General features: G+C 48.1%; 3 protein-coding genes across 3 annotated transcripts; all 3 read right to left on the reverse strand.

The window, feature by feature from the left end:
* Positions 1-982: 982 nt before the first annotated feature.
* On the reverse strand, positions 983-2,444 carry ISF_08003 (oryzin precursor; the record flags this gene model as incomplete). The annotated part of the gene is made up of 4 exons (XM_018851606.1): positions 983-1,735; positions 1,830-1,882; positions 1,938-2,070; positions 2,160-2,444. The coding sequence occupies 4 exons, from the start codon at positions 2,442-2,444 to the stop codon at positions 983-985; spliced, it is 1,224 nt and encodes a 407-aa protein (XP_018701092.1).
* A 2,193-nt stretch (positions 2,445-4,637) lies between these two features.
* ISF_08004 (O-methyltransferase family protein) lies at positions 4,638-5,333 on the reverse strand (the record flags this gene model as incomplete). The annotated part of the gene is made up of 1 exon (XM_018851607.1): positions 4,638-5,333. The coding sequence occupies one exon, from the start codon at positions 5,331-5,333 to the stop codon at positions 4,638-4,640; it is 696 nt and encodes a 231-aa protein (XP_018701093.1).
* A 6,555-nt stretch (positions 5,334-11,888) lies between these two features.
* On the reverse strand, positions 11,889-12,839 carry ISF_08005 (hypothetical protein; the record flags this gene model as incomplete). Its single annotated transcript, XM_018851608.1, has 1 exon — positions 11,889-12,839. The coding sequence occupies one exon, from the start codon at positions 12,837-12,839 to the stop codon at positions 11,889-11,891; it is 951 nt and encodes a 316-aa protein (XP_018701094.1).
* Between the last annotated feature and the right edge of the window lie 1,789 nt (positions 12,840-14,628).

Consider the following 14,628-nt stretch of genomic DNA (forward strand, 5'->3'; position numbering starts at 1 on the left):
ACCGTGTCTTGTCATCCGCGGCATCTGTAGCTTTGCGGATGGGCGGGAAGATACTGGTTGGAGGTCATATGCTGCAGCTAAAGCTGCGGCATACGCTAAGGAACTTTTGTATCAACTTAGGTCGACCATAGGGGAAGGACCCTTAGAGAGAAAAAACGCGTGCAGAGAAAAGGATCCTTCAAGGAAGGGACAATGCGTAGACGCAGAGGGTTTTCGAGTGGAGGGGCATCGTGAAGGGAAGAGACCCTGCAAAGGAAGGACAACGTGCAGTAAGGGAGGTCCTTCAGGGGAGGTACAATGTGCAGTGGAAGAGACCCTTAAAGTGGAGAGGCATGGTGTAGTGGAAGAGATCAAGTAAGTGGAGGAACAACGTGCGGTGAACCAGGTCTTACCTGAGAATTAGTTTTTTTATCTCCTTTTCTTTTCTTTTTCTTTTCCTCGTCTTTTGTTACTTTTGGTTTTTTTCTTTTTCCTTTTTCCTTTTTATGCTATTATTTCCAGTTGGCCTAAATACAGAGGGTGCATCTATAAGAGCATGCATTAGTAACTACTTGACTAGCTCATAGTAATAGAATACAGCGCAGTCCAGAGTGGCTGGTTGGTAGATGAACCAAGAGAGGACTGTGGACTTGTTCATGATCTTTAAATTATTCTAGAACTCGTTCAATGAACAATAAACATTGTCCTGCGCAGGCATCGTACGTAGGATCTGGGGGGAAATAATAACGTCTCTCGTAGTGAACTCTATAGGAAAGCATTTTGCCACTGTGTAGTCGATGAGATGCTAATTAGATCTTAGAACATGACGAGAATATCTTGTCAAAATTTAAAATTTATCGGTCTATAAATATTATATATACTAATGGAGAGAATAGTTGTAGGGGATTTTGCCTCACAGCAGCATCGCCCGAGTCATTCGTTTCTATTAACTTCCCATCATCCGAGACTATTCCTTCAGAACTGTCCTTTGCTTATTCTTAGTTTACTTGGACTGGTCGTTCTGAGCAAGCTGGTTCTTGGAGGTCTCGTGGAGACCGGTGATGGCGCCCTGGATCGCAATGCTCTGCAGGTACTCGCACAACTCCCCAGCCTTCTTGCCCTGTCCCATGAAGTAGGCCGCGAGACCGGCAATATGCGGCGACGCCATCGAGGTGCCGCTCATAACCGTGGTGCCGCCGCCTATGGCCAGGCTGCGGACGTCGACGCCGGGTGCGTGAATGTTGACCTTAGGCCCAAAGTTGGAAAAGTAGGCAATTTTATCCTTAGAGTCGGTCGCGCCGACGGTGCAGGCGTACGGCGCGGCGGCGGGCGACATCCGGGAGGCGTCGATCGGGTAGACGGGGCAGTTATCGCAGTCCTTCTTGCCGTTGCCGGCGGAGACGGCGACGAAGATGCCGCCCTTAACGAGCTTCTCGATGGCATCGTTGGTCGCCGTTGAGGTGTACTCGCCGCCGAGGCTCATATTGATGACGACGCCGTTGGGGCAGCTGCGGTTCTTAGAGTCCTGCGCGGCATAGTCAAGGGCATCGAGGATGTTCTTAGTCGAGCACCGGCAATCAGCTGTACTGCTGTTGTAGTCGATGATCTTGATGCCGAAGAGGGACGCCTTCTTGGCCACGCCATACGTGTCACTGCCGATGGTGCCGGCAACGTGGGTGCCGTGTCCGTCGCAGATCTTAGTGTCCATGTTTTGGCCGTTAAAGGACTTGATCTGCTTGGCGCGGCCGCCAAAGTCCTATTTGTAAGGGTTAGAGCGTTAGTTTTGAGTCGTTTACGTAAAACCGCCACTTAGGAGACTTTAACGCGTGAAAAAGAGGTCGACTACTTACAGAGTGGGAAGCGTCGACACCAGTGTCGATAATGTAGGCGCAGGTTCCGGCTCCTAGGGACGTCATGTCAGAGGCCTATTACCAATCCAATACATGGGGTGTTATTACCTGCAGATTCATCGTAAACGTACTTAGTGGCGCCAGTCTGTTTGCTGGAGAGGCGAGCAAGACCCCATTCGGCCGAGCTCTGCGTGACGGGAGCGAGAGCCTTTGCAATCGCGTTATGCTCCACGTACTCGACCTACAAGATAGTGGTTAGCTTCCCATGTCTCGATCAAAACAGTGCCCCTAGAGCGAAAGCGACGATAAGAGAAAACGAAAAAGTCCTACATCGGGGTGGTCGCGGATGAGCTGGAGACTCTCAGCATTCAAGTGGCTGGAGAAGCCCTTGAAAATCTCGCTCAAGACATTGGCATTCCCGTTGGCCAGCGACTCGGCGGTCTCCTTGACGGTTTCGAGGGAGCTGCCCTTTTTGAACTTGACAATGTACTCGTCAGCGACGATGCTGCCCGCGTTGGCGCCCCGGGGGAACAGCAGAGGAGCGGGCTCGGATCGTTTTGCAGTAGGGACAGCCGCGACTAAGGGCAGGAGGGAGAGGAGGAGAGACAGTTGCATGATGGCGATACTAAAGGGGAGTCTTAATAGATGTTTATATAAGTAGTGAAGATCTGCGGCGGTATTTGATGCTGAGACGGATGCTGGTATTCCACGGGGACAGAACTCCTATATATATATGCGGCCTATCTGTGCCAAGCTCTTCTGAACAATTCAATAGTACTATGAGATGATGGGGAGTATTCTCTCCTAGTCAAAGTACTTGCACGACGTATACGAGCAAGTTCACCTTGATAGTCATAAGTCCAGTTACACTTCAATTATCTGGACCATGATTACTAGGCGCTGCCTCATCCATGATTCGCACACCTTCCTAAACTACACAAAAATTGTAAAGTTAAACCCAGTTTCGGCCTTGGCTCAGCAAGTCTGATCACTTCCGTAGGAGGCAGTTCCTACGCGCAGCTGGTTATTCATGAATGGGGCGGGCCGTTGCTGAAGAGGCGAGCCTCGCCCGGCAGATACTCCGGAAAGTCTAGATTTTAGTGGCGGAGTTCCTCCCGCACACCGGGCAGGCAATTGAGTTGATCTTAGCGGCCCGAAGTCTCCGTAGCTGGAGTCTCTTAGATCCATCAACTGCGGCGAACAGTACTAAAACAAGGCAACAACGCTTAAAGAAAAAGACAAGAGTTTCTCACTATATCGAGCTGGCTTTTGCTAATTTAGCAATTATACTTAAACACACAGTATACAATTGCCGGGGGTTGTCTCCGCTGCTTTCTTCTTAGTAAAACAACCAATTCGCGCCCTTGCATACTGGCCCATACATCGAGTCGAGTTTCCTAATCCATGATAGTCCGTCCCCCTTGGCTTTTAAGCTCGGCTAGCCATTATTTTCCTTATTTTCCTTCCTACCCTAACCTCTTTGTCCTCTTGGCATGCCCTAAACTCCATCTAATGCCTTTATTAGCGCCGTCTACAGCGACCTTCCGGGAACAGGCAAAGCTAAGACTTTATGGATTGCCACGAACCAATAGGTAATAAGGCTGATGCAGATAGTTTGCGCTCATCACACATGGCGATTTGTAACTAATTTTACTAACTAGTCAATGGGGTAACGAGTTTCGACGCCGCCCCACGGCCGGCACTCTAAGATAATGATGTGCGTGACACACACCACACACCGGTAAATCTATGCTTATCTTAAGCTAAAAATTAAGCTAAAAATTATTATTCGTCTCATCGCTGGCGCGGCGATCAACCGCTCGCGGACTATGAATAGTGTTACGCTAGCGTGCTCACAGTCGGTGAAGCTTGCCGAGGGCATACGAAACTCGAGCACCCACGTGTTACGAACGCATAGGACGCACAGGTAGGGCTAAGTAAGTTAGACTAAGTTAAACACACTAGTATCTAGAATAGGACGTAAGGTTATATAACTTATAAAGTGATTAATAGATTACTTATTAATTACTATAATTAGAATAATTAATAGATAGATAAATAATCTAACTATCTAAGTAATTAATTATAATAATTAATAAGTAATCTATTAATTACTTTATAGATTATATAACCTTATATTCTATTCTAGTATTAGTGTGTCTAATTTAGTTTAACTTCTTTAGCCTTATTTATATATTCTATATATTTATAATATTACTATACTTAGTTTACTTTCTAGATAGTATTATAAGTACTTACTAACTTTTAGTAGATGTTTTATACTAGCCTTCTATTTAGTCTATTATGTATATAATTTAATAAATATTACTTTTATAATAGTCTCTATAAATTAGTATAAAAATATAGTCTAATTTTTAAGCTACTATACTATGGCTTATTCGTCTATTATCAGTTTTTAAAGGAAGCATATAGTAGTTTCTCTTCTAGGGACGCACAGCTTCATAGCAAGGGCTAACATAGAGTCCTTTAGGAATTAGGGCACACTCTGTCTGCATGCCGTGCCAACGGCCTTTTATTTAATAGTTGCATCCATTAGGTTAGTATGGCTTCTAGCCGTGTAGCGAAAGCCATACTTACCCTTTCTGTTAGTGCCCGGCGCTCCTCTCGCTTCGGGCTTACATGTAAGAATACACGGATAATAGCGTCGAAAGGGTCACAAGATTCAACATCATAAAATCCAAAGGGCGCTTACAGGTATACTTAACAATCAAAGCTATAGACAACAATACGTAGATAGAAAGGTAGATATACTATATATATAAATATACTAGTATCTAATAAAATAAGTTACTTAGTCCTAACAGTAAACTCATTTCCATGCTTCTCTAGAGCATTAAGCTGTAGGGAGAGGTAACCATTCTGTGGGTCGCGAACATACTGAAGATATTCACGCTCAGTATCCGTCGTATTATCGGCCAAGATGATAGCGCCTGGGTTCAGATGGGGCTCTAGAAGCTGTATGATAGGGCGGTATAACGACCAAGCGCCGTCTAGCAGCACTAGGTCGATTTTACCCCCGACGCCACCAGCGAGAGTCTCGCGGGCGTCGCCAACGCGAAACTCGACGAGATCGGTAAGCCCGGCAGCGGCTATGTTGGACTTTGCGCGCTCGATCTTGCTTGGCTCGATCTCGGTAGTGATCAGGTGGCCGCCGCCGCCGTTGTCGCGCAGCGCCGCGGCGGCGTAGATGGTTGACACGCCCATCGAGGTGCCGAACTCGACAATGCGCTGTGCCTTGGCGGCGCGCGCACTCATGTAGAGGTGGCGCCCAAACTCGGGTGAAACGGAGAGGAAGTTTTCCGCGTATTCCTTATAGGTCCCTCGCAGGTCGTTTCTTTCCGACTCAAGCAACTTGGCGACCCAGTCGCCCTGCAAGGCAGGGTGGTTGGGGTCTTGGTCGCGCATTCGCCCATCGGCAATATCAGCTTCCTTGTGGAGTCTTTCAAGGACTTCTGCGACAATACCGGTGCTGATAGAACCCATGGTGTAGTAGGGATACAACTGTAGCTGTCTAATGGAGCTGAGTAGTGTAAAAGAATAGTGAAGCTTATCGAATTTGTATGTGTGTGAAGTAGCTTTCTGGTCGAGAAGCATCGGCCCTTTGAGCTAGAACGAGTGACTTAAATAGTCATTTTGATGCCGCTTATATTAGAGTCTCGGCTTTGTGTCAGCCATTCGGTCACGGGCAAGGTGCAAGCGAGTAATCACCGAGCCTGCCGATGGCAAGCTGGCCTCGTCATCACGCACGCATGCAGTCCCATTTCAACAACTCGGTAGTCCGAGGAGTCTAAGTGCCGAATCTGCTATAAGTGGGTTACGCCTTGAGCCTTATCAACTCAGACTAGAGTTGAAACTCGGGATCAAGGCCGTAATAGAACCGCGCCATGATTCGATCTCCTGGAGACCTTTTGGCGTTGGCCGTGAGATTGAAATAGTGGACTCTCGCATTCCCGAATAGGAAATTCGGACTCGGGCTATCAGTTGTAGGTAACTAGTCCAATCGATAACTAGTGGGGTTGTCATGAGGACCAGGATAACATTAAAATGGAGGAGGAAGCTGATAAGTCGTGGCTCAGGGGACTGCTGGGGACACTGGTTAAAAAGGAGTGCCTCCCACGAAAACCGACTAAAAATACACTAAACTGACCCTTTTGGGGGTCATGCGTGCGCGGCGAACACGCCCTTCACTGTCCACCCTACGTGGGGAGATACACGTTGAAACTTGAAAGTGGTGGCGTAATTGAAGAGCGTACTGGCGCAACGCAAGACATCGGAGACATCTGTAGAGGGGTGAATCACATGTACCCTTGTGTGACAGCAGCTGCTTTTCCAATGTCAGTTGCCCAAAATACGTTCGTCATCGAGACTCTAGTATGATTCATCATCTGCCCTTGAGCATAGTAACATTGATTCCATAAGAGTTCCCGTTTCTTGTGTGTTGTAATCTATATTGAGTAGTAGTGGCTAAACCTAGATCGCCCCGCAACAAGGTCGAACGTAGTAAACTTTAAGTCCGGGATGAGTCTTATCACATTCGGCCTCGGGCAACCCGCGTTGGTTTGTCCAGCCCTGAAGTGGATTGGGATCTTTTCTTGCCCCGGTCAAGGGGACTTGGGTCCAGCTTCAGCCCTGCCGCGCGTGCTTTTTGGCAAGACGCGGAAGCTGTTGCGTTGCTAGCGTCGTGGCGCCTCCCTGCCTCAGACGAAACCAACGAAAAGCGAACAAGGACTCGTCTACTAACAAGCCAATATTCAATTAAAGGAAGACGGGCGTTGTGAAAGTGTTAGTCCTAGTTGCCGATCATAGCTATGCAAGCAACTCGGACACTCTTTACGCGGCCCGTCTCAATCGAGCGCGTGTTGAATTGTGACGATTGTTATGCATTCAAGTAGCACAGAGATCATTTTGGAAATGCGATAGATGTATGCGACCCTGGTCGTCCACGATAGTCCCTCAGGTGTAAATGGTGGTAGTGCCGAGAGGTCCCTCTTTCTACTTAGGATCACTTATAACCTTCGAGCGCATAAAAGCGGCCATCTCTTCGCTTACTGCCTTTATCTCATAAATAATACCGTCATCCAACCCCAGTCTACTTAAACTTTTATATGGCTAGCAATTTCAACGGGTGTGTCCTGACAACGCCGGCTCGACACAGGATCAGCAACCAGAGCGATGCCGAGAGGATTTCGCTCGACAAATATCCAACATAATATGGCAAATAATACACTGAACGCACTATAATAATGCTGTGGAGAGTTGAAAGATTATCTGGAATAGACGAGAGGAGAAGCGTGCTCTGGCTTGCAAAAAGCTTAGAATACACGGTGAGGAGATGTCAGGAAGGGCTCACGGCTCCGGAGTGTCTCGCCTCAAACGACATGGTAAACGAGGTGACCAGCACAAGCATTGTATCCCTGTAACAGCAGGGACGCCTTTTTGCTCGCATCACTTCTCCCTTGCCAGCACAAGTGGTCAAGTACCAGAAACCGCCTCACCTCCCCTGTCAACAGCGGCGCATGGCGCCCGAACTGCCACTACTTTACCTATGATCTTCCAGCCTGATAGCTGTGGAGTTGCGCCACCGCGGCCCGATTTTGCGCCAACTCAGAATTAAACGAAACATTTATTGTCTATTTTTCCTTGCTTAATATGTTACTGCAGACCTGGCTCCAACAACAGTCACATAGGGTGTTATATTTTAAGGTAACAAACATTTACGGTACATTCTGAACTGTAAAATAGCATATACCTTCGTATCCTACAACTTCGTTGGAAGATAACCTCGTCGTTACTTAAATGTATTCTGGGAAGGTCATGCCTTCCATCAAACGTTTTCTGTGGTCAATATTAGCACACATTCAGCAACTAGATAATAGATCACTTACACTGCGTTCATTTTTCCCCTGCTGAGATGCATATCCCCATACTTGGAGCGACGAAACTGACAATCGCGCCGCGGGCAAGATGGATCTAACGGGCAATGATGGCCACGCGAGCAATACATGTCAGTGCATACCGGGCCATTTTGACACGGCCCTGTGCGCGCCCTGAAGCGCAGGACACCCACTTCCTCGGGTGTGAGTTCCATGGCATGCTCCATGCTGCAATTGGTCCCCCGGTCGCATCCGCCTTCTAGGTAGTGCCTATTGCAAAATGCACCTTTCTTTGCCTTCGCTAATTTCTGTGTGAATGAGGTCTTGGCCTCGCGGCTGGAGACATCCTGGATTGACGCATCGATGCGGTTGTCGTCTTCGTTTAGGTTGATTACTGCGGGTTTTCGTTTCTTGCCTTTGCTAATAACAACATTCTGATCTCCGTTGGCACTGCAGACTGCGGCGTAGCTATCAGGTCGCTGTTCCGCATTGCCACGGCGCTCAAGCTGGGGTTCGACCATGGCTGAACTTCGAGGGGGTGTTGTCACAAGAACAGAATTTGGTACGCTCTGGACGGGCGATGATGGCACATTAAAAGAATTCTTGGGTTCAAGTGGCGCATCGCGGAAGACATCGTCGAAGTGCGTTATAGAGAGCCCCAAACTCCTGAACGCCGGCTCTGCTGGCGTTGTTTCAACAAGGACAACGCGGTCGCGATTCTCATCGAGTAGCGGGCGCAGCTCGTGCATGTAACCAGCATCATGGCAGGCGACCAGGAATATCTTCTTGCAGTGTTCGTCCATGTAGTGCCATTTCAGTAGATCTGGAGGTCCCAAGATTAGTCTCAGTTCAGCAAAGAATGCACTCTCACGCGCTCACGTCTTATCTTGGAGTCGGCATTTTCTTTGCCATAGTCAACATCGATAAAGTCAAATCCAGGCCTAGTGTTTGTGAAACCTCTAGCAAACCTCTGTATATCGTCGCTATAGCGAACCAACCCCGACTGGCACAAGACCTTGCCGAGGCCCCGGAAGTTTGCGTACACCCTGGCAAAAACCTCCACATGTTCGAGTGTTGTTTCACGCAGATTCTTGTCGACATGTTTTTTAAGTCTATATGCCGCCGTGGATCCGCCAGTTTCGGTATTTCCCATCAAACTGTCTTGGAAGTTGGCTCCGTCGCCGTCGACAAGTACAATCACGTACGGATTCCTTGCCTTTGCAGTGATCACTTGTTAGAAGAGTTGACGTATTCAAAAAAAAAAAAAAAAAAAAAAAAAAAAAAAAACTCGGGCTCATCTACCGCTTTCTTCTCATAGACCTTATTCTTAGCTTCGAGATCGTGGCTTATCATTTGGTATTGACGTCTAGACGTCGTCTCGGATTCAAGGTTCATCGTAAGACGATTAATTTCGTCGTTCGCATTCCTTAGACTTTGGAGCAGTTTCTGTAAGTTGTTCAAGGTTAGTAAGGTACACTAAAGTTATTAGTTCTGTGATGTCACTGACGTGGTACACAACATCCCTGTCCTCATCCTGCTTGGACCACTCTTTGATGTGATGCTCAAACTGGTTGACAGACAGCGACTCTTTCATTACTTCAGTAATTAAACCAGCTTCCATGATTTCGATTTTCAATATAGAATCAAGCGGTTCTGAAAGTTTGCATGGTTAACAGAGTTCCAAGGTGCTTTGGAGGCGGGTGTGGCACCTTTATGTAGGTGGTCATTACAGATCGGTCCGTTCTACCCTTGCCTTGTGCTAGACTAGGACAACGAAATGTTTCAGGAGCGCCCAATCATCATCACCCACATGAGCCAATCCCAAGCACTTGCGGGATGCACAACAACGACACTCCTTCAGCTTGGGCAGCAAGAGGTCGACCTTTTTGCGCGGCGGGCGATACGCCTCACCAGCTAGCCCAGACTGTCTGGGGACCATTATGCTGCAAGGATAAAGGTATTCTCCCTCTGGTTTGCTAGCAAGGTGCGACTCCACGTATGTAATGAGGCATTGGAAATGCATCGTCTTATAACCGCGGCACACATTGCTTCTTGCCTCCAATGAGGTTAAGGGGACTCAGCGTAAGCCAAAAGCTGCCAGTTCAATGCTAGGTCAGATAAAGGATGGCATCATTAGGGCTTGAGCAGCATGATACGGACGCCACCAGAGGCTGCAGAGGTTAAGGTGCCCAGAGTGCGGCCGAAGCAGCGTGGCGCCCGAGAAATGTTTCCCAATGATCTGCCAGCCTAACTAGTTAGGCATTGGCTCCTCGAAGCCTATCATTATCGAAGATGCCTATTGAGCATGGCACCGTGATGACTCAGGAAACAAGTCATATCCACGCCATATGCATGCAGGTCTCACCACCTTGATCGCCTGCATGTCCATGGGCCTTGGTCTACTCCCCATCCCTGGTCAAGCATAGATTATTTCAAACTTGACACGAGTCTCCTTGATCTCACCCCTTAACCATCAAAATCACTCGATAATGTCATTGTTCTCCAAACATGGCAACGGCAAATTTTACGATGGCAGGTGGTACTGTGGCCGGGATGAAGAGGCGAAATGGCACACATCTGCAAAGAGAAGAGCAAAGGTAAAAGGTGTACATGCCCCAGAGCATTCCACAAGCACTATGCATTCTGCTACCAACATAAGAGTTGCATGCTGCAGAAGATTGGGGGCCGACAAGGATTGTAAATTCTTCCTCACAGCGATAACGATAAAAAAGGCGAGGCTGGAGAAGTCCTTCGAGGTTCCGCCGGTCCCAAAGACGCCAACGCCACGCCGCATTTCCGAGTCGATGTCAACGCCAAACACGCTAAGGTGTATTGTCAGGACGGCAAGCCGGTCACGATGCGTTTGGCCCTGCAGACGATGCCGGCCAGCCGGCTCCGAAGGCTGCTTGCTCTGTGGTATCAGAAGGGAAGGGCGATGACCCAACTACAGGAAAGTAGGGCTGGCAGTGCGACATGGGCTGAGGATGTGCTGATTGAATGCGCACTATGTGGCTGACGCTGTAGAATGGAGGTGAAGTTGACGACGGACATGAAAATGGCGGTTGACGAGAAGCTAGTAATGTGGGACTCAATCGCCACGCTCAGAGTAGTTTGTTGGATTAGCGCGTATGAATTGTTGCTCGTTGCCCTCACGCGCCTTGTCTTAGGGGTTTTCTTCCTTGCGCGCCTTTGCTTCCAAAGTCACCTTTGCAAAGGCAGCAACACTCTCTATGGCCAGGCTTGATATCGCGCGGGAGCCCACAAACGGAAATACACCGCCTGGGTAAAGTAAATGATGTCCACATCAACTCGAGCTTACGTAGCGGCTGCAAATAGTGATGGCTTGCAGTCCACAACTAGTACTTCAGACTTACGAGAGTTGCTCCGTGACACAACCCCGCACATCGTAGGCTGTGTCATGGACTGTAAGGTTTATGGTGGATTCTATGGATATTCAGCCTTGTCGGCTGCTATTGCTTGATCTTTTTAAGGTCTCGGTGGTCTAACGGTCTAACCTAGAAGCCGTCGGTACAGGCTGCTAGCGCCCGCACAAGCCAACTATTCCAACCCATGGTTGATGGAACGATGTAGATGCGGGGAAGCCTAACCGTGTTGCTTTTCATCGCCCTAGTTTCAACAGGATTTGTTCTGCATGTTGCCGAGGCATAAAGTTGCCTACAGGAACGATGCGATGCCGTCGTACCACTCGATTGTGGTCGGCATTCCAAGCCGCTAATGAAGCTAGTAATGTAATATAACTCAGCTTTAGAAGTTAATATCAATAAGCTGATTGAACTTGTGCAGTTCGACGTCGCTTCACATTAATAGAGATGACGCCCTCGGGCTCCGGAGTGCCTCTTTGCATTCTATATAATTTTTATAGGCGATTCGCGTAAACCGTTTTAGGACTTATTCACGTAGGCAGTGGTCCAGGGTACTAAAGATTAAAGTCGAGATGCTATTCACGGTTAGCAATACTAGTTTGAATGTCATCTTAGGACATTTATGTAGCACTCTTAACATCCAAAGATGACAATTCAAGATGAAAGCGGAGACATCTACCCCGATGCCGGGCACAGTGTGTAGTCATGGTGTAATTTCTGGAAGGTAGCCTGAATGTCCTATGAAGTTTGGCCTGCAACGGCGCAACTTGCTTCTGAATCCCTCAGATATCGTCAACGAACTCAACAACTAGATCTACCGGCGGCTGTCCAGCGTCCTTGGGATCTTCCTGAAGGCCCACAAGACTCTTCTTGGTGTCACGGGCAGCGACATTTTGAAGCTTCTCCTGAGTCGTGATCATGTGCGAATATGGCTTGCCCGCATTATCAAGAATAGGCACCGTGATCTCGCATGGAGTTGTCTTGGTCAAGTCTCTCTGGCATTCCTTGTTGCCAAAGTCGGAGAACTGCGCGCAAGGCCCGAAGAAGGTGTCGAGGATGTCGGTGACGGGGTACTTCTCGGCAATGGGGGTCGTCGAGAAGGTTCCGCAGGCATCATATCCACCACCACAGTCAATGATGGGATAGACAAAGCAGTTTCCAGGCATTTTGGCCTCGTATGTAATTGTCTGAATGGTGCAGCGCATATTTGGCGGGCAGGACTTCTCCACTGAACGCTCGACAGTGGTTGCCTTGGCCTCGGCATACTGCTCGTTGTACTCGCCCGAGACATCGCCGTTCAGACCCAAGATGGATGTGGCTGGGGATAGCTTCAATCCAACCTTCCATCCCTTTGTGGTGGTACTTGTAAGCATCGTCGATGTCTTGGTAGTGACCTTGTCGGCCATGTGCGTGCCGCCATCGTGTCTGGTTTCAAGGTCGGCGTCGACATTGGCGGTTGCACGAATAGTCGCATTTCCGATGCTTTCCAACCAGCTCACATTCCGAAAGTACACGGTCTTGCAGCTCGTGATCATGGAAGGGCAGACGGGCTCGTTGGTGATGTCGGCAAACTGATAGGGTGGATTCTCCTTGTTGACATGGATATCGAGAGCGCGCTGCAAGTCATCGACACGACTCTGGACCTGCTGTGCAGAGGTTATATCCTTGGACGTATCCCAGGACCATACCGAGCCGACGAAAACGAACAGAGTAGTTGATCGGATGGCCACCATTGCGAGTAACGTGTGTATCTTGTAGTTAATGAAGGGTAGGCAGTGAGGGCTAAGACTAAGGCACGTCAATTTTACAAGGTGAACAAAGGCAACTCGAGAAGCTTGAACCTACTTTTAGTTTTGAAAAACGTTGAAAGCTTGATATGGTTGCTTGGTGAGGAGGGACCTGGAAGGGAGATGTTGTCATTTTTATACGCAATCTGGTTGCACTGTGATGATGCCACTCGATTCTGTAACATGGTGTACTATAGAACAACTCGCTGTGTCGCAGACAATCATGACTCACTATACAATAGTTTGTTAAGATGCAAGCCTTTTCGGTGACTGGTTGCTCAATTGCCGGGCCCTCTGTTGAATGTGTTCGTGGATTATCTGGGCTGACGCTTGGTCCTCCCGCCAAGCTCTTTGCCCGGTTCATAGGTCGAGTTTGGAAGGCTCAGCTTGCATAATTATCCAACCCCTTTGCCCTGATACTCTGTATAATCCTTGCCATAAAGATGCAATATCGAAAGATAAAGAGCACAACCCCCTGCTTGAAGACATTTTGCCGGTGGCATCGGCCGAGGTCAACTTATATACATGCACGCCTTAATATTTGACACGTTGTCTCTCGGTACTTTAACCAGCGCATAAAAAGGCAACATACCATTCTTACAAGTAATCAAAGTCTATGGAAATTCATTTGCAAGTTTACATGCTTTACCTGTTCTTTTATAGGAATGAAATCCAGTATCAATCTGCCTTGCCGGGTTCAGCCGCAAGTGCTCGTACATAGATAGCTATCCACCCGTTGGTCCACATTACAGTGTCCTTGTCTATCACGATTCAGTTGCTGGTCGACTGCGACGGGAACTTGATATCTGGTAGTCCCTATAAAATAGCAAACATGCGCGACTCAATCTGAAACTAATAAATCTTGGCGTTGGTGGGTGGTTCCTGGTTGCGGACGAGATGTACTTTACAGCCACCTTCCGTATGCTTCCTTTACTGTGCAAGATGGGAGTTTTTGTCCTGTAATTCGAATAAATATATACACTACTATGCTGAGACACATTATGAGACCACCCTGCAACTATTCTAATTTATGACATTTTATTATGGCTTTGAAGCCTTGTCATCTGATTAGTCACTGAATACCCTATAACTAGTAGAGTCACCAAAGATTGTCAAACATATAACTCCTGCAGCGAAAATACTTAATAAGCCAGTGGCTGACAACCTGACGGGCAATTCGAGTGTAGAAATACAGTTTTCAAGCTAGTAACGTGAGAGTGACTTAAAAAAGATGGGTTTCAGAGGGTGATGCAGAGACGCGGCTTGCCAACCACAAGCTACTATTTGAAGCGGCCACTCTCGTGTCCTCCTTTATGGAGACCCTTGTGTTATACTCTTATCCGTACTTTGCCACCGAATCACACTCCGTTCGTGTGACAGATGGTTATGTGGTGCAGGTTTTTCAAGAAGCCATCTGAGTGCCTCTAGTGCCATTCCGACGACCCCCACATGCCTGCATCCATCGCAAGTTTTCCAGTTACCAAAAAGCCCACCCAGTCAATGAATGGCCAGCTAACTAAGCAATCTCTTACAGGTACCAAAGCTCCAGCTTCACTCTCCCAATTGTCCTTGCTTTCTATGCAAGTTTTACCGTGCATCACTATACCTCTACGGCCCTCCGAGTTGCGCTGAAATTCCACATCCGAAACTTAACTTTCGCTACCCACAGCTGCCGCGATCACGAACCCCACTCTGCAAACGGCGAAGCCCATCACCAAGCTGCTGCGCTTTGCCT

The sequence above is a fragment of the Cordyceps fumosorosea genome (assembly GCF_001636725.1).
Source record: "Cordyceps fumosorosea ARSEF 2679 chromosome Unknown scaffold_26, whole genome shotgun sequence".
Lineage (NCBI taxonomy): Eukaryota > Fungi > Ascomycota > Sordariomycetes > Hypocreales > Cordycipitaceae > Cordyceps > Cordyceps fumosorosea.